The sequence below is a fragment of the Protomyctophum parallelum genome, assembly GCF_964188405.1.
Source record: "Protomyctophum parallelum genome assembly, chromosome: 2".
Lineage (NCBI taxonomy): Eukaryota > Metazoa > Chordata > Actinopteri > Myctophiformes > Myctophidae > Protomyctophum > Protomyctophum parallelum.
Window position 1 is genome coordinate 27116169 of NC_139699.1, and position 22339 is coordinate 27138507.

The 22339-nt window shown below is 44.4% G+C and overlaps 1 protein-coding gene across 1 annotated transcript in view; it reads left to right on the forward strand.

Annotated features, from left to right (window-relative positions):
- The window catches only part of wtip (WT1 interacting protein), a 60384-nt gene extending 42667 nt beyond the window's left edge, over window positions 1-17717 (forward strand). Inside the window, exons 4-8 of the mRNA XM_083760120.1 lie at window positions 5241-5303; window positions 6047-6177; window positions 7724-7775; window positions 9236-9304; window positions 15082-17717. Of these exons, the coding sequence (XP_083616246.1) occupies window positions 5241-5303; window positions 6047-6177; window positions 7724-7775; window positions 9236-9304; window positions 15082-15237 (471 nt within the window). The 3' untranslated portion in view covers window positions 15238-17717. The remainder of the gene's footprint in view (window positions 1-5240; window positions 5304-6046; window positions 6178-7723; window positions 7776-9235; window positions 9305-15081) is intronic.
- Window positions 17718-22339: the final 4622 nt, after the last annotated feature.

Below are 22339 nucleotides of genomic sequence, written 5' to 3' on the forward strand. Positions count from 1 at the left end.
CGCACGCCGTTTGAAACATTCGATATCGAGATATGGAAAAGGTTGTTATTTGGAAGTCCGATCACAGTAAATAAAGGCATACACAGTATAGCATGGGGGGACATTGTGGAATCATGTATTGTGCATAATTTGTGGAAGATTAGATATAATTGTGACACAATTATGTATTGAACAAGAAAACATTTCCCACACACCACTTCTGGCCAAGAACCCTTTCAGCAGTGATTCTCAAACGGTTCCATCTGTACACTCTCAGAGTTACAGACCTGTAAGGGTGCACTTGGCTTGGGACCCCCTCAAGGAACCCCGATGGTCATGGACCCAACTCAGAGAAAAACCGCCTTACAGTAAACCTACCATAATTTAAAAAGCTTGATTGTCTCCACCAGGCCGAAGGCATGGGGAGAGAGTATATTTTGCACACACACTCCCTGGATGCCAATGATGAACCTCTGCCCCAAATTTTCCAGAACGGCCTGTTATAGCGCCACCAGGAGGCCAACTTTTGAAAAACATTTTTTTATATTATTCCTCCAGATTCTGTCCAAAAATCCCGCAAATCGTTACACACTATCTCTATAATCATGTGTTCAAGTCAGATCTATCCGATATTTCAGATTCCATCTTAATTGACATTAACATTGGCTTTCAAAGTTTGCAGGATTGGCCTGTTTTGAACAAAAAGCCTTAAATCATGAACAGTGAACAATTTACATGAAATCTTTTACAGACTTTTCTACTAGGCTGAGGAATATATCCCACCCTTTTCACATTGGCCTGTTATAGCGCTACCAACAGGTGGATTTTTGCAAAACACATTTTTGGAACAAAATGCCTCAAATCATCCAATTGCCATCCAAGGCTTAAGAAGAAATGTCACCCTTTTTACATTGGCCTATTATAGTACCACCAGGAGGCCACAACCTGCCCTGCCCTGGTGGAGACCTGTGCCCTGAGGGGCACTTTTTCTAGTTTTTGTTTGCCTTCGATTGACTCGTTTGTCATTACCACCATGTCCATTTAAATGCCTCTCATCTAGTTTATGTCAAACCTGTTGCTCATTTAGAAATTATTTGCCGGATCTGTTTTGCAAATGTACGCTAGCTTGTCAGTGACGTAACAGGACAATGAAACGTAACTTAAGGATTACCAACATGGGGATGTTGAGCATACACAGTGGATCACATTCCCATCAATGCATGGTTAACCACTTAATACATACATAGGTCATTGACCAGAGACCCCTGGGGTTCTATACTAGGCCCCCTCCTTTTTGAGGGGCATCCAGTTTTAGTGTATGTGCCAAAACTTTGTCCTACACAAACATTAAATGCCATTGACAGTGATTTGACCATTTTAAGTGTTTTGCATAACACAAACATTGAAGACGAAGTTGAGGACGCAAATTTTGATTGGCCGGAATGAGATGATGTATGATGATGATAAGATTGCCCCTCACTTCACACGGGGGTGATCTTTTTCCTTCTATAACAAATATCTTCACCAAAAATAGGTGATATTCAGGTCACACATTGTGCAATCTGGGAAGCCATTCTTTCTGTGTAGAAACATGAACTCGGTTTATCTCCTCTTCGTTCTTAGTCCACTTCCTCTCGGGTGCTTCTGTGTTTATTCCTACTAACACTACATTTGGTCAGTTCAGAGGAATGCTCCAAAATGCTTTTAACCGTGATTGGTGATTGCACAGGTTTCAATTGACTTGTTGTTCTGCTTACGTGTTTTTGTAATTTACTTTGTAAAAATTATTTGGATTGTGTTGTATTGTAACCTCAGCTACAAATGAGGGCTTGCCCTAAACTGAATATAAATGATGATGATGATGATGATGATGATGATGCTGATGACTACATGTTTAGGGAAGTAGTGCTGACAGATTCAACTAGTAGCAGCATCTGTCTTTCTTGAGCGATTTCCCATTCTGTCTTGAGCGATTTCCCATTCTGTCTTGAACAATTTCCCATTTTACCCAGCAGCTATTTCAGCTGAATGTTGTTCACCCAGAATATGGACACCTTTGACGTGGTTCAGACTGATCCCTGCTTTAAGACGAGGGGGATGTGACTAAAACCTTCCGCCTGCTTCATCTGGCTATAGTATTGACGAGCAGTGCCTGTCGAGGGGGACGGGCTGATTGGGGAGTTGAGAGGGGCTTGGAGGGGGGGGGGGGGTCTGGGGGGATCTGGCAGATGGTAGGTCTGGAGCAGTGCGAAGGGAGTAGGGGTCAGATCCATACGGACCCACTCTGCCACCACCAACCTCCACCTGCTGTTGAACTGAGACGCCACTCCATTTAATCCCCCCCACCACCACCGGCCCTCTCCCCAGATCCACAAGTCATCAGATCATGACCCCCAGGAGCATGTGCCTCTACAGATGGCCCCCACTAGCCCTGCTGGATCCGAGGAAATCCCAGGAGGAGGAGGCCTGTGTGGATGTGTCCCACGTTGTTTTGTTTCCTGTGCCATCCATCAGACCGCTAACCCCAGTGGAGCAGCTCCCATTTGCCAACAGTATAGAAGACTGTTATGTTATGTGGTTGTACTGGGAAGAAACAGTTACAATTTACAATTTACAATTTAGGCATTTAGCAGACGCTCTTAATCCAGAGCGACTTACATTTAAGCAAGAACAAAACAGTTAGCCAACGGTAGAAATGTTACGGTGTTAAATAAGAAAATGATGTTGCGCATCAACAATGAGTTTTCTCAGTGGACTGCAGTGCTAGACCCAAAATCCAGTATACATCCAGTAAAATCACACCCGTGTAAAGTGAGGGGCACTCTTATCATCATACATCATTTCATGAACAACTGAATTTATGTCTTTAGTTAGCCGATTTGCTCGTCTACAACATATGACGTAAATTTTCCCTTCATTGTCAATGGCATTTCATGTTTGTGTTGCCACACATGTACGTCATATTTTAGGCACCTAATTTCGCCTTTCATTGTCAATGGCAAATATGAGATGTGAGGGGACAAAAGCTGTATATAGGAGGGGCTAGCGCCCCTCAAAAACAGGAATTTAAAAAAATGTCTGGCCTCCAGAGGCCTCCTCTGCTGCTCTTCCAACTCCTGTATCCGTTCCTTTACATGCTGCTTCCTTAATAACAAGCTCCACATGGCTGGCTGCCACCGACGCAGGTTTATAATGAAGGCCAGACCTGGAACTGCTTTGTGATGGTGGGCCAAAGAAGGAGTGAGAAGGATCACAGCCAAACATTCTTCATTAATAGGATTGTGCACTTCTGTGCCATCATATTCATCATACATACCGTACCCTCCCCCGCTCCTCATCGTATTCAAGGATTGTTCATGATTCATGTTTGTGTTCATGCAATTGTTCACCAGATCGTGGTAGTGTAGTCGAATTCAGTTGATGCCTCAGAGAAGTCCATTTTATTGCAGGTGTAGAGAAGACAGCGGGCATTGGGTGAAACAAACCCCTGCTTGTTCCCCTTCCAGCTAGGTACTAATTTTGCTTGACCGTGACGTAGCTCCCCTACCACCAAGGCAGTTTTATTTTACTGCTGCCATCTTCATCCCCATACTGGCCGTCAGCAACTCGAACGTAACTCGTACGGCGCAGAGTCGGCTCAATCGAACTTCGTAATGTTCGGTACGTCGACTCGCTCACTTTAGCTCTAGCTCACCCGGTGGTGCTTCTCGTGGCTCAAGTATGCTTGAGACGGCACGGCTCGGTCGCGGTCAAATACTATACATTTTGTCCGCAGGCGAGAGGCACTTCTGCGTTGGCCACAGAAGCGGGCTGTGGTTATAAGCACAAGCGGTTTAGGCTTTACTACTGTATGTCGCGCCTCAGAGACCTGACGTTTGCATAGGAAACCCTTGTGTTATCTCAAGGACAACCCACTGCGGTTCCCTTACAGGTTGTACCAGGCAGCTTAACACAAGCACCTGTTTGGACATCCTCCAAATACTACTATAGTCATCCAGTGTGTACGGCTGAGTGAGGGCACTCAAGCCCATCCTTAGACAAATGCAGTTCTATGCATCATATAGTATAATATAACCTTTCCATTTTAGGCATTTAAAAAAGGCCTTTATAGGCATTTATAGGCCAGTCAATCTAAGCTTAAAAGGGGTGGGACCCAAAAGAAATTGCAATAGTAATTGTTTTTATTTGATCCTTAGGGTCATCCAAATAACATGCGTGCGTGCGTGCGTGCGTGCGTGTGTGTGTGTGTTTGTGTGTGTGTGTGCGCGCTCGCGCGCGCGTGCGTGTGTTTTTAGTTTACGGGGTTCCTCAGGCGTCCATCCTTGGCCCCCTCCTTCTTTCCCCCTACAATACCAGGTCCACAAGCTTGCGTTGTGAGCTTGTAGATCTGCTGTTTTTGCCCAGTATTCACATATTATATCATGAAAAGGGATGCTATGGTTCAAGTGGTCAAGGCCACTTTACCCTCTAGAACTGGTCCATGCTGCCATTGGATGCATCAGCTGGAGGAAAATGGATGGTAAAAGTAATCCTCTTGATGTCAGTTTAAGAGCGCTGTAGCACCCCCTATGGACAACACTATGGCAGAAAGTATACAGCCTCCCAGTGTACTATATTACAGGCTAGGTTGTAGACATTGTTTTTTATTTATATATTTATTCTCAAACCATAAAGCAACCATTGCTCTCTTGCGACGACCAGGAAAATTAACCTCACAATGTCTATTTCTAAAATTCTACTATACTTGTGTCCATTTGGGCCTCAGTCACAAGTACACATGTGTGCGCGTGACACACACACACACACACACACACACACACAGTGGGGACTGGAGGGGAGGTACAAGGGGTGCGCTGCCCGGAGCAATGTGGTAACCAGGTCTTCGCAGTGGGGACCCCATGGAACCCACCCGAGGACCCAGTGGCGTAAATTGACTGCCATTCGCGTGGCCCAATAGCTCAGCATTTCTGACTTTATTTATATATGTGTATGTATATACAATATATATATATATATATATATATATAAATATATATATATATATATATATATATATATATTATGTATGTATATGTGTAATTATGTGTAATTATTATTATTATTTTCCCATAAATTGCGAAATAACACATTACAAGCTCCCAACGCATCACAACCATAATTGTGTCTCACCTCACACATTTTAACCAAACACCTCAAAAGGCCATATTTGACTGCTGCAGAACAATGAATGAATGTGCTCTTTCCTATCTGTCCTCCCACAGTACTCTGGCTTCCAGCAGACAGCAGAGAAGTGTTTCGTGTGTGGTCACCTTATCATGGAGATGGTAAGAGCCTTATCAAAAAGTATACACAATAGAAGAGAGTCCACAGGACTTAGGGGCCATGGGAACGTGAGTCGTGAGCTTCCAATTCAAATGGGATACAGTGTGTGTGTGTGTGTGTGTGTGTGTGTGTGTGTGTGTAAAAAAAATAATATATATATATATATATATATATATATAGTTGCTGTCGGTTGGCAGAAATTCTCATCTCCATATTTAAACTTTTTGTGTGTTTTTTAATTGTGTGTAAGTAACACCCTACTTGATCATTATACTGTATACATAATGTATCATAGGACATAAAAAGCCTCTTTACTTCACTTACGAACAAGCCTCCGGAGTAGTTGGTGTTAACCTTTTAGCAGAACATTTAACCTGTTTGTTTAGTAATCACGTGTTCAATAGGAGGGTCTGTCACAAGTCACAACACGTCGTTTTTCTACATCCGTTACCCGGTTTTCGGCTTCCGGTGGAACCTTCAAAAAGTACTGGCGGTTAAGCGATAATTATTGAATTAATAGCTGGCAGTGAATGTGAGCCTCAAATCTGTGATTTCTAGTTGGCTGTATGTGGAACACCAGCAACATATCAACATTGTTTAGAAGGATAATGCCTAAACATCCTCGTTAAACTTTAATTCATGAGATTTTGTGTGTGTGTGTGTGTGTGTGTGAGTGTGTGTGTGTGTGTGTGTGTGTGTGTGTGTGTGTGTGTGTGTGTGTGTGTGTGCGTGCGTGTGTGCCCAGATCCTCCAGGCGCTGGGTAAATCCTACCACCCTGGCTGTTTCCGGTGCGTGGTGTGTAAGGAGGGGCTGGACGGAGTGCCTTTCACTGTGGACATGGAGAACAACATATACTGCGTCAAGGACTACCACACGTGCGTACGGTCAAGTCTCTCTCTCTCACACATACACACACACACACACACACATCCATTATGTCGTCTCTGTCGTTTGGAAACCACATACTGTATGTCCAAAACAGTGTAACGTTTCAGGATACAAATTCAAGAATAGAAAAAGTAGGAGATCGACAAGCTTGTGGATCTGCTACTTTTGATGACCAGTGTTGGTAAATATTACTTAGGAGAGTAATATGTTTACTTTACTTATTACTCCTTAGAAAAAGTAATAATATTACATTACTTATTACTTGGAATCAAGATATTCCTTTATATTATTACTTTATTACTTTTCAACTGGGGCCCCTTGCACCCACAAAAGAACACAATCTGTTTAGCCAGCTCCTTTTACAACTGAATCCAATTAATTTAAGTCTCCAATCAGCCAAACTGAATAATTGCAGGATATAAAATAAAAATAGTCAACAGTCTCTCATCAGTCTTTTTCTGCTGAATATTCCACATTTGGAATTCAACATCAACAATCTGAACTGCACACACATGGCATGCAGCATCTCAAAACGGACAGTATATATTGTATACATAAATAACAAACAAAATAAACAGTCTCTGACCTTTTTGAGGCAACCTAGTCTCTTAAAGGGATAGTTAAGATTTCTTTTAACTTAAACTATGAAATACTTTAATATACAGTAGTGGTCAAAACTGTATTAATTGATTGCCCAGGTCCCGTGGTGGGAGTTCTGCTCTGGTTTTGGTCAATATTAAAGTTCCGGTCATTTTGAGGGGGGCACAGGGGGCCACGCAGTAAAAGTAAATTAATTCACAAAGCTAGCGTCATTTTTATTGTTGACCTATTTCTAAAATACTAGCTCAACTTTCGTTCAACTTTGACCCCTCTAGTATCACACATACATTTTTTTTGGACGTAATGATATGGACACAAAAAACATAGTTCTGTGTGATAGAGGGGTAAAAAATTAACGAAATATTTTAGAAATAGGTAAACAATACAAATGACGCTAGCTTTGTGGATTTATTTAATATTAATGCGTGGGGGCCTGTGCACCCCACAAAATGACCGGAACTACTTAATATTCAATCATAATTCACCAAAACCAGAGCAGAACTCCCACCACGGGACTCAGGCAATCAATTAGTACAGTTGCAACCACTATATTAATGGCAAGTATTTCATACAGCTTAAGTTAACTCCGTGTTGTGTTTCTCGTGCGAACAGATGCTTCAACACATTGCGTTTTTTTGCCCACGAAAAGTTTACAACGGACATTAATATACTTTCTTATACGAATTTGTAAACTTGGCCAGTGTTTGTATTGGATGAAGGACTAATGTTTAATTCATGCTTAGTTGCTCACCGGGTTGTCATGTCCCCACATTTAGCTGACCCACAAGCTCACAACGCGGCGCAGTGTCGGTGCGTTATTATGAGCTTTTGGAGATCAGCTATTTCCGGCGGGCAACAACCGGCCCGCAACTACATCTGAATCAGCTTAAATGTCCAGATTGTAACGGGAGCTGTGCTGCTGTTCCTCCGCAGGGTGTTTGCTCCGAAGTGTGCCTCCTGCAATCAGCCCATCCTCCCTGCCCAGGTAAACACCTGTGACCTCTGACAGTCTCTCAGCCCATGGTCTGGCTCAAGGCACCGTTTCCCAAACACTGGGTCGTGAGTGACCCATGTTATGGTCACGGATTAAATATCAATTTTCTTTCCAAAAATGTCTCTACAAAATTTGTATTATGATTATTGATTAAGAAGTCCGAAATTAAAAATACATTTGTGAGCTTTTATATCAGGTGGGGTTTTTTTGCTAAAAAAGGTTTGGGAACCACTGGCATATAATAAGGGCCTGGGCATGTCAGATCTTCACCTCATTGGTTTTTAATTGCATATCAACATCACCTCTTGAGTACTGCTGGTGCCAAATGTAATTCTGTTAAACTGCTTACATTTCTGCTCATCAGTGTCCTGAAAAGAATTCTCTGTGAAAATGATAGGCTACGGTTTGTGAAGCCGGCGGAGTATGTTGCCATAGCAATGGTGAAAGGCACCCTCTCCCATTTGTCCTTGCTTTTAAATGATGGCCATGTTTACTACCACTGGTGTCACGTTGGCATCTCACATTTATCAACATGCAAACAGTGTGTATAAGAGACGGTCACAGAGGCCACGGCCGGGAGTGACAAATGTGCTCCAGCATGCCTGTCCTCTAGTGAAAATAGCAGATCAACAAGCTCACAACGTGTTGCCTACGTTGTGAGCTTCTAGAGCTGCTATTTTCACTATTGTAGTTTGGTTGGGACACAAGCTAAAAAGGTCTCAAAACATACACAATACTCTTCCTACTTTGCTGGGCCAAATCCAAGCATATGGCTTATATTTTTGTCCCTGGTGCTGGTGTAGAACAGTCAATGTACCTTTACTGACTGTACTTACTAGAGTTGTTCCGTTGTTACTCCCTAAAATGCTGGTATCGGCAGGTATGCCAGTCTATGCCATTCCGATACCACGTAATGTGTCGCATGATGACATATCATTTACAGTCATGTATTGTATTCTTTAATGATTCGGTTGACTGTTTTATACTCTTACCGTACTAGATACTATTTATTCCTAGATCAGTGGTTCTCAAACGTTTTAATTTCAAGGACCCCCTATAACTCTGAGAGTGTGCAAATGGAACCAGAGTTCTCAGAGATACACAGCTGTAAGGGTCCATTTAGAACCCCCTCAAGGAACACAGAGAGTCCCTGGACCCCACTTTGAGAATCACTGTCCTAGATAGTAGATACTATAAATTAGATACTTACTACCTGTTGTTGAAACACGCATGCGTGGAAAAATCACTCCCTCGTCCTGTGTGCAAACTAGCAGGTATCTGGTTCCCATGCCCTAGCCTCATTCCAACGCAAATACATTTTCATTTTCCCAAAACACTGTCAACCGCTCTGATCATGGAAGCCAGTTAATTACCTTATTTTGCATTGTGCTGCATTGTATACCGTATTCTATTAATGTATGGTCTGGATGTCTGACTGTTTCTCCTGTTAGGGCTCAGAGGAGACCATTCGTGTGGTTTCTATGGACAAAGACTACCACGTGGAATGCTATCACTGTGAGGTGAGGGGGTGGCCCTGGGGGGAGGTGACCCAGGGGGGTCAGCCTGCATGCTATCACTGTGAGGTGAGGGGGTGGCCCAGGGGGGAGGTGACCCAGGGGGGTCAGCCTGCATGCTATCACTGTGAGGTGAGGGGGTGACACAGGGGGGAGGTGACCCAGGGGGGGTCAGCCTGCATGCTATCACTGTGAGGTAGGGGGTGACCCAGGGGGGTCAGCCTGCATGCTATCACTGTGAGGTGAGGGGGTGACCCAGGGGGGAGGTGACCCAGGGGGGGTCAGCCTGCATGCTATCACTGTGAGGTAGGGGGTGACCCAGGGGGGAGGTGACCCAGGGGGGGTCAGCCTGCATGCTATCACTGTGAGGTAGGGGGTGACCCAGGGGGGAGGTGACCCAGGGGGGGTCAGCCTGCATGCTATCACTGTGAGGTAGGGGGTGACCCAGGGGGGAGGTGACCCAGGGGGGGTCAGCCTGCATGCTATCACTGTGAGGTAGGGGGTGACCCAGGGGGGAGGTGACCCAGGGGGGGTCAGCCTGCATGCTATCACTGTGAGGTAGGGGGTGACCCAGGGGGGAGGTGACCCAGGGGGGTCAGCCTGCATGCTATCACTGTGAGGTGAGGGGGTGACCCAGGGGGGAGGTGACCCAGGGGGGGTCAGCCTGCATGCTATCACTGTGAGGTAGGGGGTGACCCAGGGGGGAGGTGACCCAGGGGGGTCAGCCTGCAGGCTATCACTGTGAGGTAGGGGGTGACCCAGGGGGGTCAGCCTGCATGCTATCACTGTGAGGTGAGGGGGTGACCCAGGGGGGAGGTGACCCAGGGGGGTCAGCCTGCAGGCTATCACTGTGAGGTAGGGGGTGACCCAGGGGGGTCAGCCTGCATGCTATCACTGTGAGGTGAGGGGGTGACCCAGGGGGGAGGTGACCCAGGGGGGTCAGCCTGCATGCTATCACTGTGAGGTGAGGGGGTGACCCAGGGGGGAGGTGACCCAGGGGGGGTCAGCCTGCATGCTATCACTGTGAGGTAGGGGGTGACCCAGGGGGGAGGTGACCCAGGGGGGTCAGCCTGCAGGCCTAAAGCCTCATGTATGCTTTGTCGCAGTGTTCATTTTGACATCACCTTTACGTTTTGTTGTAGTCATAGTCTTTTCAACAATTCCTTTTAGTTTTAGTCACATTTTAGTCATCTGAAATGTTTTTAGTTTACTAAATATTATAGGATTTGTAGACTGGCTATTTTCAAAGCGTCACACGTGACGTGTGGCGGCAGCCAAGCATAAAATGACTGCTTTGTTGTGTCCCACATGATGCTGTTGCTCGGCAGGAATAACATATTCAAGTTCAAACGACTCATCTCCTCGCAATGCTGTGCTTCTGTCTAGACTAGGCATGTTTATAAACCACTGGGTGATTCATCATGCCAGTCTGAAGGCAGAGGACTAGGGAAGTCAGTCAGATCCATACTATACGGACAGTTATTCAGAAACCTACAGTATGTAATGATTTAGAGTTGTTCACAAAAACTCACACGTACACAAACATAGGTCTGTTATTCACAGACCGCCAAGCATTCGTACAGTTATAGACATACTGTGCAAGGCTTAAGGCATACATTTTTGCGTGTGCATTTCACAATTTAAGAATTGCACCTAAGGGTTCACACACACACACACACACACACACACACACACACACACACACACACACACACACACACACACACACACACACACAGAATAGAGGAAGCCTGCAGTTGTGCTAGGCAGATCCCAGGTGTCAATGTGTGATGGTGTAACTGAGCTCTTGGTGTGGATGTTCAGCAAAGCCATGGATTCCTCCTTGGATTAAGAAAACATGAAACAACACCCGCACAATTCACACGCACGCACGCACACACACACACACACACACACACACACACACACACACACACACACACACACACACACACACACACACACACACACATACACACACAGAGTGTACAGCTAAGTGAGTCATTGATGAGGCACATTCCAGTGTTGAGTGCTGAACTCAGCTGGGGATGTGTTGTTTAACCTGGACTTGTGAAATCCCATCAGTCTGGTCATGGAGGTCCCTGAGGCGTATCTATCTATCCACTGTGTTCCCACACACGGATTCATGTTCAGTAAGCTCACATGGACATCTGACTAATAATAACCATCCATGTGGTTCTGCTTTCTGCTTGACGTGTGTGTGTGTGTGCGTGTGCGTGTGCGTGGTTGCGTGCGTGTTTTAGAGATGCCAGACATTAAATAAGGACGTATTTAAAACGTAATAAGCTTAACATGGTAATGGAACCAAGAATGATGTAAACCGTGGCTAATCATCAGCTCAGCTCCGAGGGCCAAATGGTCAGAGGAAGGCTAAAGTCCAGATGAATCACCCAAGTTCCAGAATATTCATTACATATTTAAGGATATATAGGAGGTTAGATAAGGTAATAGCTGAAGGGGTCGGGGGCCCCTCCTACTGTATATTCAGCTATTGTGTAGATTTTTGTCCTAACACAAACATTAAATGCCATTGACAATGAATGGAGAATTTACATCATATGTGTCTGACACTGGCGGAACAACATTGGGGTCAGACACAGACCCCCCCCCCCCCCCCCCCCCCCCCCCCGATCGGGGAAAAAAAACATTTACGCTAACAGTCGCTGCTAATTTGAGCAGGCGTGCATGAACGAGAGAGGAGTTGTGTGTGTGAGGAGATGATCACAGTCACAGATAGAGGGAAACGGGAAAGTGTTATATTTTGCCTGTTATTTATGCTATATATTATTGATCGCGTCTGTGTCTGTGACATTGCGCAGCAGTGCACACACACGAGAGAGAGAGAGACGTAGAGAGAGAGAGAGAGAGAGAGAGAGAGAGAGAGAGACGTAGAGAGAGACGTAGAGAGAGAGAGAGAGAGAGAGAGAGACGTAGAGAGAGAGAGGTGCTGCGTGTTAAAAAGAAATAGGCTACTACTCATCTTTGTGTTCTGTTTCACCTTTGCTGAGTGATCGCACACAGGGAAAAGCAACAAGAAGGGGTTTAGAATCGAAACAGTCCGTTGTGGAATCACACAGAGTGATTAGCCTACTAATGAGTGACAGGTCTTGCCACTTTTGTAGCCCTGGCTGGACCAGCGACTCTCTCTCGGCAGCGCAGTACATTCTCATCAGACAGACATGATATTTTGTTAAAGTGTAGGCTATTATAGGCTATATAGGCTCTGTATCTGGTTAATTCAAGATTCAAGATTGCTTTATTTGTCATTCTTTAATTCCAACTGCAGCAGCAGAAAAAAACGAAATTGCGATGTGCTGAGTGCACGGGCCGCAGCAGCATGGGTCGCGCGCAGCTCACGCTGCCACAAACTTCTCTTTACATCAGAGAAAAAAAGAAAAAGAAGAAAGCGACCGGCGACTTCTTCAGAATCAAGAGGAGTTAGTTAGTTAATTGCGGGAGCCTATGCGGGATTGGCAGGGGCCGGGGGGCCCGCTGTTTTTTTTTTTTTTTTTTTTTTCGTCCATTAAATCGTCCATCGATCATCTGACAGCCCGGGCCCTCAGGAGGTCCGGGCCGGGGTGTGACCACCCCCCCTACACCCCCGGTAGCTCCGCCCCTGGTGTCTGAGCAAATCACCAGGTATTCCTAAACGTAACCTCAGCAAGTAGAAAGTAAATAGGTTTTGTCGGTATTGTCGGTATTAGCCAGACCAGCTGGGACATGGATTGATAACCTCAGTAAAACTTTGCATATAAACCTAACCTTATTCCTAAACGTAACCTTGGTAAAACTATTCCTAAACCTAACCTTATTCTTAAACTTAACCTCAGTAAAACTATGCCTAAACCTAACCTTATTCCTAAACCTCAGTAAAACTATGCTTAAACATAACCTAATTCCTAAATTTAACCTCTGTCAAACTATTCCTAAACTTAACCTCAACAAACCATGCCTAAACATAACCTTATTCCTAAACTTAAACTCAGTAAAATCGCAGAGCGGTCCGTGGAAAAAATGGGGACGATAATGTACAAGTAGCTGCTTGCATTCTCATCACATTCTTGGGGCCTTTATTGTCTCCACCAGGCCGAAGGCATGGGGGGAGAGTATGTTTTGCACTCCGTCCGTCCGTGTGTCCGTCCGTCCGTCCGTGTGTGTGTGTGTGTGTGTGTGTGTCCGTCCGTGAGCAGCTAATCTCGGCCACCGTTAACCCGGTCGATGCCAAATTTTGCACACACACTCCCTGGATGCCAAAGATGAACCTCTGCCCCAAACTTTCCAGAACGGCCTGTTATAGCGCCACCAGGAGGCCGCTTTGTGCAAAACAAGTTTTTGCACAGCACACCTACAGATTTTGTCCAAACATCACGCAAATTGGTACACAGTCTCTCTAGAGCCATTCAACCAAACCGGTCTTTCAGATTTCTCAGACTCCATCCTGATTGGTTAAGATTGGCTTCCAAAGTTCACAGGAGTGCTCAGTTTCAAACAAAATGCTGCAAATCATGAACACATTGCGTGATTTCCGTGAAATTGTGCACCCACATTCCCACTAGGCCGAGGACAAAATGCCACATGAACAATTTCAACTCAGCCTCAAGGTGGCGCTATAACTGGCCGAAAAGTGTTTTTACCTCTAACTGCACGGATCTGTGGATAACCTGGTGGAGACCTGTGCCCAGAAGGGCACTTTTTCTAGTTTATAGTTGCGAATGCTGTGAGCACTAACTATGAGACCCTGCAGATCATGTCTGTGTGTCCGTGTGTCTGTCTGTCCCGCTGTTACACCACCCGCCCGCCACCAGAGGGCGCAGCTGTATCACACAAAACACACACACGCACGCACTCACACACACACACACACACACACAACTTAACTTAAAAAAAAACTTAACTTAAAATGAAAAAGAAAAAACTTAACTTAAAAAAAAACTTTAAAAACACTTAACTTCAAAAAACTTAACTTAAAAATAAAATCTTAAACTTAAAAAAACACTTAAATTAAAAAAAACTTAAAAATAAAATCTTAAAAAAACACAAAAAAGAGAACTTTAAAGGGATTGTGTCATAAAAAAAAAGGTTTTGGAATTGTTCTTGTTTTATTTAGGTTCTGTGATCTGGGATTTTCTGGCTCAAACAGGTGCTCTGATTTGCCGGCAGTAAGTGACATCACTTACTGCAAATCCCATATATGTCAATGGGATTTGCCAGCAGATGTCACTGTTTCACTGTGTTGCCTGTTTTCATTGTAGCTCAAAAGGCCCAAAAAACCCAAAGAAAACTTCAGACCACAGAAAATCCACTGAATGTTCAAAGTTCAGGTTTTTTGGGTGTAATTGAGGTCATAAAACCTAAAAGAAAAAAGAAAAATAAATGAAAATGAATGTCATAAAACCTTTAAAAAGAAAACCTTAAAAAAGTAAGTAATTTATTCTAATTGTTGTTATTGCCATTTACGAGCTGCGTTCGCTTCCCGCGTTTGCGCGTCTTACTTGTATAGTACAGTCTACAGTGTAGATATGACAGGAAGCAAGAGACAGGGAGTGACGCGCAGCGAATGTCCTTTGGGCTCAGGAATCGAACCTGTGACTCACTGTCAGGCTGTATCAGAGCATATATTGATATGCGCCTTAACCACTAGGCCATTGGCGCTCCGCATTCTCAATACAGTTAACATGAACTGTACATAATGCCGTTCATGAATGCACCAGGTGAATCCATGCCACATTGTTCACACACCTCTCTCCCCGTCTCCCTCCCAGGACTGTGACCTCCAGCTGAACGACGAGGAGGGCCATCGCTGTTACCCACTGGAGGGCCACCTGCTCTGCCACGGTTGCCACATCCACCGGCTCAAGTCCGCCTCAGTCCCCGGCCACCCTCCGCCCAGCTACCCCCTCCACGTCACCGAGCTGTGAGAGAGGGAGGCGGGGTGAGGCGCCGGCGGCTGGACGCCCGACCCGAACCAACCTCGACTCCCAGGTGGCCTGAGCAGGTGGAGGAACCCCCGTGGTGACCGAAAGATGGGGCCTGTGGAACCCGCTCAGCTCTCGCCAACGAGCACAACGCTCCCAGGGATAGGAGGCTTCTTCTTCTGGCTGGCCTCTGCACTTCTCCGTGGGCCAGTTTACCCTCGAGGGAAGGGAGAGCCCAGGCCAGGCCACAGAACTGGACTGCTCCCACCACAAGCCCCTGTCATCATCACATGACCATGGCTGGGAAAGAGTCCATGGCACCCCGTCCTCCCACCTCTACCCCCCCGTTCTGCGGTTCCTTCTTCCCTCTCTGACTTGGATCTAAAAGCCGAGGCCTCCGGGGGCCTCTGATGACGTCACAGGCCTGACCCCTTGCACATTCATCACTAAGAGAGGGGGGCCTGCGGTTGGTTGGCGAGGGAGAAAAGCAAATGATTTCTCTCTGTGTTTGTCTCCCTCCTTCCTACCGCTCTTTTCATTTCGCTGCGTTGGACTGAAGCAGTTATGGTGAAAATAGTTTCCGGGCCTCTCCTCTCCTCAGTGAGAACAACACACTGCGCTGCTGCGCCACCTCACTTGGAGGGATGGCGCTGCTGCCTACATTCCATTGGCTGATTGGCTGGACCTGGCAGGCAGCACCCAGGATGGGCCTGCTGGGTGCTGGACCTGGCAGGCAGCACCCAGGGTGGGCCTGCTGGGTGCTGGACCTGGCTGGCAGCACCCATTGGGCCTGTGGGTACCTTCGAGAAGGCTTCTCACATGGGCAGCTGTGCCACACTGGCCTCTGTGCACACCTGGCATTAACAGAAATATTGAGATTGAGTCCATTTACACTTGGCAACAAGCACGATTATCTATACGGTCCTCCATCCAGAACAATTATTGCAGGCTGTCTGGATTTCATGTTCCATTATGCTCTTACTGATAAAATTTTTATTTTTTTGATAAATTATTAATCTGAAATTACAATCGGAACAGAATCGCCTGTGTGCACTTCCTAGTTACAACTGTATGTGAATGTGTTCTTTCCCATTCACATTTTTATGTGGATTGGACTTTGGACACACATCACATTTACATTTTCCTTTTTTACATGTTTCTGACCACATCTGGAGAAGGTTTTGGGGCGAATGGATGCTAAAGGCACCAGACATCCAGCATGGAAAACGGTCGGACTCTGAGAGACATTCAGCCACCCTTAAACCTCTTCAACCATATATGTTGTTGAGCGGAGTCCCTCAAGGCTCTATACTAGGAACCTTTCTGTTTTCACTCTATATTGGAATATCTTAGCTGAAAATAGCCGATCAACGTTTATAGTCGATCGGCTGTTTTCTGCTAAAGTCTCTCCCACAGATTACAGATGCTGGGTTTTAAGTGGTTAAAACCCTATTATATTTCGCTGACAGGAGTCCCCCCCAGCCCAGGGGTCTGTACTCAACCCACCCCCTATGCCAAATCTCTTTGAAGGAAACGGATCTAAAAGCTCACAACGCGTCAAATAATTGCGACGTGTCACGATCTGGTCCACCTGCAATTTTTCACTGATGTTTTTACCGAATGTTGCGCCTATTATGCTATGCCCAGAATAGTGAAGCTAGAGTTCATGTGGTTAATACCCGAACCCTCTGCTACACAACAAACGTATCACAGGCCCCTGGAGCGGCGCCCCAACCACCACAGACATTCCAACCTGGTCGTCTAGACGTGACCTCCAGACATTCACAAGCAGTGTCTTAATTAATGACTATTATTACGAGAGGAAAGAAAAGGAGACAAGAAAAAAAATACCTTAGATGCACATAGATTGTCTTTTATATATGAATATATATTTTGCAGATGGTTTCCACATACGATCTTTAGACGTAGTTTCTTCTGTTGTTCTTCTTGTTGTTACTTTATTCTTAAATAGGCAACACATACTGTAATAACCAGAGAGCTGTTGGGGTGATGTACCATTTCATCGCTGTCAGCCATAAACCTTGTATCTCCATATCAAAAATGTTATGTTTTTTTCATAAATGAATGCCCGAGTGTTAAAAGTGTTTCAGTGTGGCCGTGCTTTTTTTGAGGGGCCTCCTATATTCAGCTATTAGTGTAGATTTTCATCCTGCACAAACATTAAATTCCCATTGACAATGCATGGAGAATGTTACGTCATAGTGTCTGAGCAAATTGGCATAGTGTATATTTTACGTCATGATGATGATAAGTACGCCCCGGGTGTGATTTTCTTTTCCCATTTCCTGGTAAAAGTAACGGTTTCGGGGCACGGTGGCACAGTTGGTAGTGCTGTCGCCTCACAGCTAGAAGGTCCTGGGTTCGATTCCCGCTGGGACGCTGTGGGCACTGGCGGCGTGTTCCCTCCTCCGCGCCATCAGTGCCCATACCCGATAGGGCCTTTCTGTGTGGAGTTTGCATGTTCTCCCCGTGTCCCCTAGGGTAGATACCCTCACAAAAACATGCCGTAATCCTGGTCTCTAAAACTACCTCCCCCTGGCCTGCCGGGGCGCCTGATGGAGGGGAAAGGAACTGGTCGGAATAACGTGTCCCTTCCACGCGCTACGTCCGGCCGGGGAAATTCCCCTCTGTCAGGTGAAAAGAAGCAGCTTGGACTCCTCATGCATAGAAGGAGGCATGAGGTCAGTCCGCTGCCCCCCCAGGTTGGCAGAGGAAGTGTAGCGCCCAGGATTACATTAGATAATTGGCACTGGGTGAAAAGAAAACTGGGTTACAAAATCGTGGGATAAAAGTAACGGTTTCGGACATACAAGGTTTCCTGCACCCGACAGCGATGATTTCTCTGTGCTCATAACTTGTGTCAGACACAGATCCACAGGCCTTTTTGAGGGCCACACCTGAGGGAAATATTGTACTGTATACAGAATCGCAGCTAGTTTTGAACCAACACGGACAACTACACTAGGGCCCCTTTTCCACCAAAATAACTTCTAGAACTCCTTCCGTTCTTTATTTTTTATGATGGTTTATATCACATCTGCATCTTCCAACCTGAATAGTGACAGGCCCACTTTGGTTAACTTTTTAGGGTTAGGGTTCCAGTTCCAACTTTTAGGGAACTGAAACAATTCATTTGGTTCACAATTTGGCAAGGAAAAAGGACATAACCGGTTCAACCATGGTGGAAAAGGAGCCTAGGTGTGTTTTGGGGAGTTTGTGTCAGGAAACAGAAGAGTTCAGAACAGTGGGTTGCCCACATCCAATTTGTTGCTGGTGCTGGACACAAAGTAACAGTTCAAAAGAGTAATACAAATCCGCACAACAGCATTGCTTGTAGGTTTTAACAGACAATATTCCGTGGTATAACGTTTTCGGCCACTGCCGAAACGTTGTACCACATAATATTTTCGGTGTTTAAAGTAAACAAAAGGGTACCAGAAAGTTCAGGAACACTGATCTATTTCATCACCAATGCTGTCTCCCTTTACGGGTATGTAACTTTTGAGATGGTGCAAATAGGACCAAATTCTCATGGGTCCATTTGGTTCTATTTGCACACTCTCAAGAGTTAATTAAGCACTGAGGATTTTGCTGTGTAAAATGTTGAGGTCCCAGATATAAAAATAAAAATAAACATTCAAATGTGGCCTGACACACACACACACACACGTCTTATGAAAAAGAACCATTGATGTATTTGACGCTCAATTGAGTAAACATTTCTGTGGATGAGATCTTGACCTGACACTGCCCAATATGACAGCTGGTACTCCAAGCGAGTGAAAATCAAACACTGAAGGGTGATTTTATCTTTTGCCGAGATGTTATAATCCGACAAAGGTCTGTTGTTTGGGACGCTGATTGTTGGTGTGTTTTCCAGTCACTGGTTTATTAGTCTAGGGCTGGGCGATATATCTATATTATATTAAATCATATCATATTACACGCTTGAATGCTTGATTCTGATTGGTCAATCACTGAATTCAGCGGTGGGTTATTTTTGAATAGTGACCGCTGAACTCAGTCACAGACCGTTATCTAATCAAAGGCTCAGAGCACCTGGCTCATATCAATCTGAGCTGGTTGATTTTGTGCTGTTACCAACATGGCAGCCATGTAAACAAAACAATGTCATTTACAGATATACATTGCTGTCGAGAATGTTTTTGAAAACATTTGAAGCGAGAAATAGACAATGCAGTAACCGATTTCAGCCGGTCCTTGCATCGCGAGCTTGAAGATCAGCTATACGATTTTTTTTATCCCAATATCGAGGTATTTAGGTCAGAAATGTAGTAATATTTGATTTAGTCCATATCGCCCAACCCTAGTTTAGTTATACAAGCACTGAGAGTAAACAGAGATGCCATTCGTCCTCTTCCTATCCTTGTCCAGCATTATGGGTTGCTTACTTGTTTTGCGAGGAGGTCCCTGAAAACTCGGAGTTGCTGGTCCCACCCGTGTCTCCAGGAAGGCCCCCTACACTTGTATTGCGTGTGTGTGTGTGTGTGTGTGTGTGTGTGTGTGTGTGTGTGTGTGTGTGTGTGTTTGTGTGCGCATGCGCGCGCGTGCGTGTGTGAGTGAGTGAGTGAGTGAGTGAGTGCACGCGCAGGGACATGGCACATCCAACTTACTGAAAGCAGGCCAGGCAGCTTAGGGCATCAACAACACAGTATCCATCAACACACGTGCACACACACACACACACACACATGATGACAGTGAGTACTTGCTCTTACAGATCTGCATCAAGAAGTATTCACTAGCAAGAAGCTGCATTGTTTTGTTTTAAGCTGATGTGGTGCATCAGATGGAGTTTGACTTTTGCATTTGGGGAATCGAGACACTGCTACTTTTGATGCTTTTGTGACGCTGTAGACTGTAGTATGATCAAGTAGGACATTCATTCACAAAAAGAAACGAAAACGTTTATATGTAAGAGGTTTCTGCTCGACAGCGATGATATACACTATCTGCCATTATTTGCTACTTTCAACCTGGTGTTCCTATTGACATGATAAACAATTACATTGTTTAATTGCAGATTTACAAGCTCACTATACTGTAAGCTCTACCTCTGGTCCCATGTGACTGTCCTATGTGTCAGACCTCACCCATCTGGTACCCCAAACAGATTAAAATAAACACCAGAGATGTTCAGATATGCTTTTTGACTCAAGTCTCTGGTTCACAGCAGCACACACACAAGTCCACATGAAATACTACTGACTCTGTTAGGAAATGGGGCTGAAATAGAGATTAAAAAGCCACAGGCATAAAGTACTTTCTGACAAAAGCTCTGATGTAGAGATTTATTTTTTTCTATCCCCCGAATGTAATTTGTGTGTGTTTGGCAAATCCCACCCCCAGCAGCTGTATAATTGGAAAAGCTAAAGGAAAATGAATTCCTACATATTTTCATTGAGACATTTGTTCCCCTTGATTGTGTCATTTGTGACATATTTAACCTCAGAAAACCGTAGGCCGTACACGGTTTCTCATCAAGGAATGTGTTTTGTACTTGAGAGGACGTTTGAACTGAACATCAGTCTGTCTATAATAGCACAATGTGTCTTCTATATCCAATCCCACATCTGGTCAGTTAAAGGGATATTTCACTTTCAAACATGTTTGGGGTCTACTCAGGCATTTGTGAGCACTCCAGTTGCTTGATTCAGTATTTAGATATTTGATATTAATTTTTACATGACATGCCCCCTTCTTATACAAACCCATTGTAACTTCAAACACCATTTTAACCATGTTAGATTAATTGAGATCATATATATATATATATATATATATAAATATATACTGTATAAAACTGTCTGGGGTGAAACATAAAAGTCTGAGTAGATGTTAAAATGACCACAAACACGTTGAAAGTGAAATATCCGTGGTCACACTGAAGTTTAATTCTACCTATGAGGGTGGATTTTTTTTTTTTTTTTTTTTACAAAATCCACAAATGGCAACAAACTTCCCCATTCCAGTTGAGGAATCCGTCCTCATAGGTGACATTCCAGTTCGGTGTGACTGCGCCCTCAAGCAGGAAAAAAGAGCTCAATTATGGCAAGATTGTATCCCTCTAAAAGATGTCTTAATTCACCTCTTTTAAAACTACTACTTCAGTTTCTATGGCATAGCACAACGCTAGTATCCCTGTATATAAAGAGCCTAGTTTTTGTTTTTTATATATATTATATTATATTTCATTTTCTTTCAGAAATCACTATGAAAGAGAAGACTGCTTCTCTTACTTTGTTTTAGTTCCAATAAGCACATCTTTGACACCTGTCGTCACATGACTTTTGTATCGTTAAATGTTTTGATTACCTAGACGGTTCATAAAAAAGGAAACTAGATCTATTTATCTAAACATGGAAAAAGTCTAAAGTTATTTAATGTATTAAAAAAATCGGGACGTATCATTTAACTGTAGATGATATAATCTGCTTTTTCAATAAAGTGGTTTTGTAGCTAACTTCAAACGCCGTTTTGTTGTCTTTGCTTTTGTTTCTGTTTTATTTTCTTTCTTTCATTATTAATTTATTTCACCTTCTCTCAGCACCACTGCCTTAAACATGTAGTGTTGTTGTTAGCAGGGCTGTCACCTCTGAGGGCCTCTTGGCACTGAAGCTCGAAGGGCCAAATGAGCAAAACTCTTGGCCCTAATATGGCTCCATAACCCTGCACATGTTGGCGGTTTTGAATATCACGATATTCAATATATTGCGGTATTCAATATATTGAGATTTAATAAAGAGATTTAATCAACAATATATCACGATATCTGAAAAGGAAAAAATATCCTGACATTTTTATTTATTCCAAAATCAAACTGACTGCTAGTACTAACAATATCACGTTATTGGGAGGACGATACAATATATATATATAGCGGGAGGAAGTATCGCGATATATTGCGCGACATCGATATATTGGCACAACCCTATTGTTTTTGTGACTGCTGCTGCTGCATTAAAATAAGTTTGAAACTTATTTTGTGATTGTGCGGAATGTTCACCCGTATCCTTTGGCTGTACTTACCGGTACCTGGTTGTTTGCCATTATATGCTGTAAT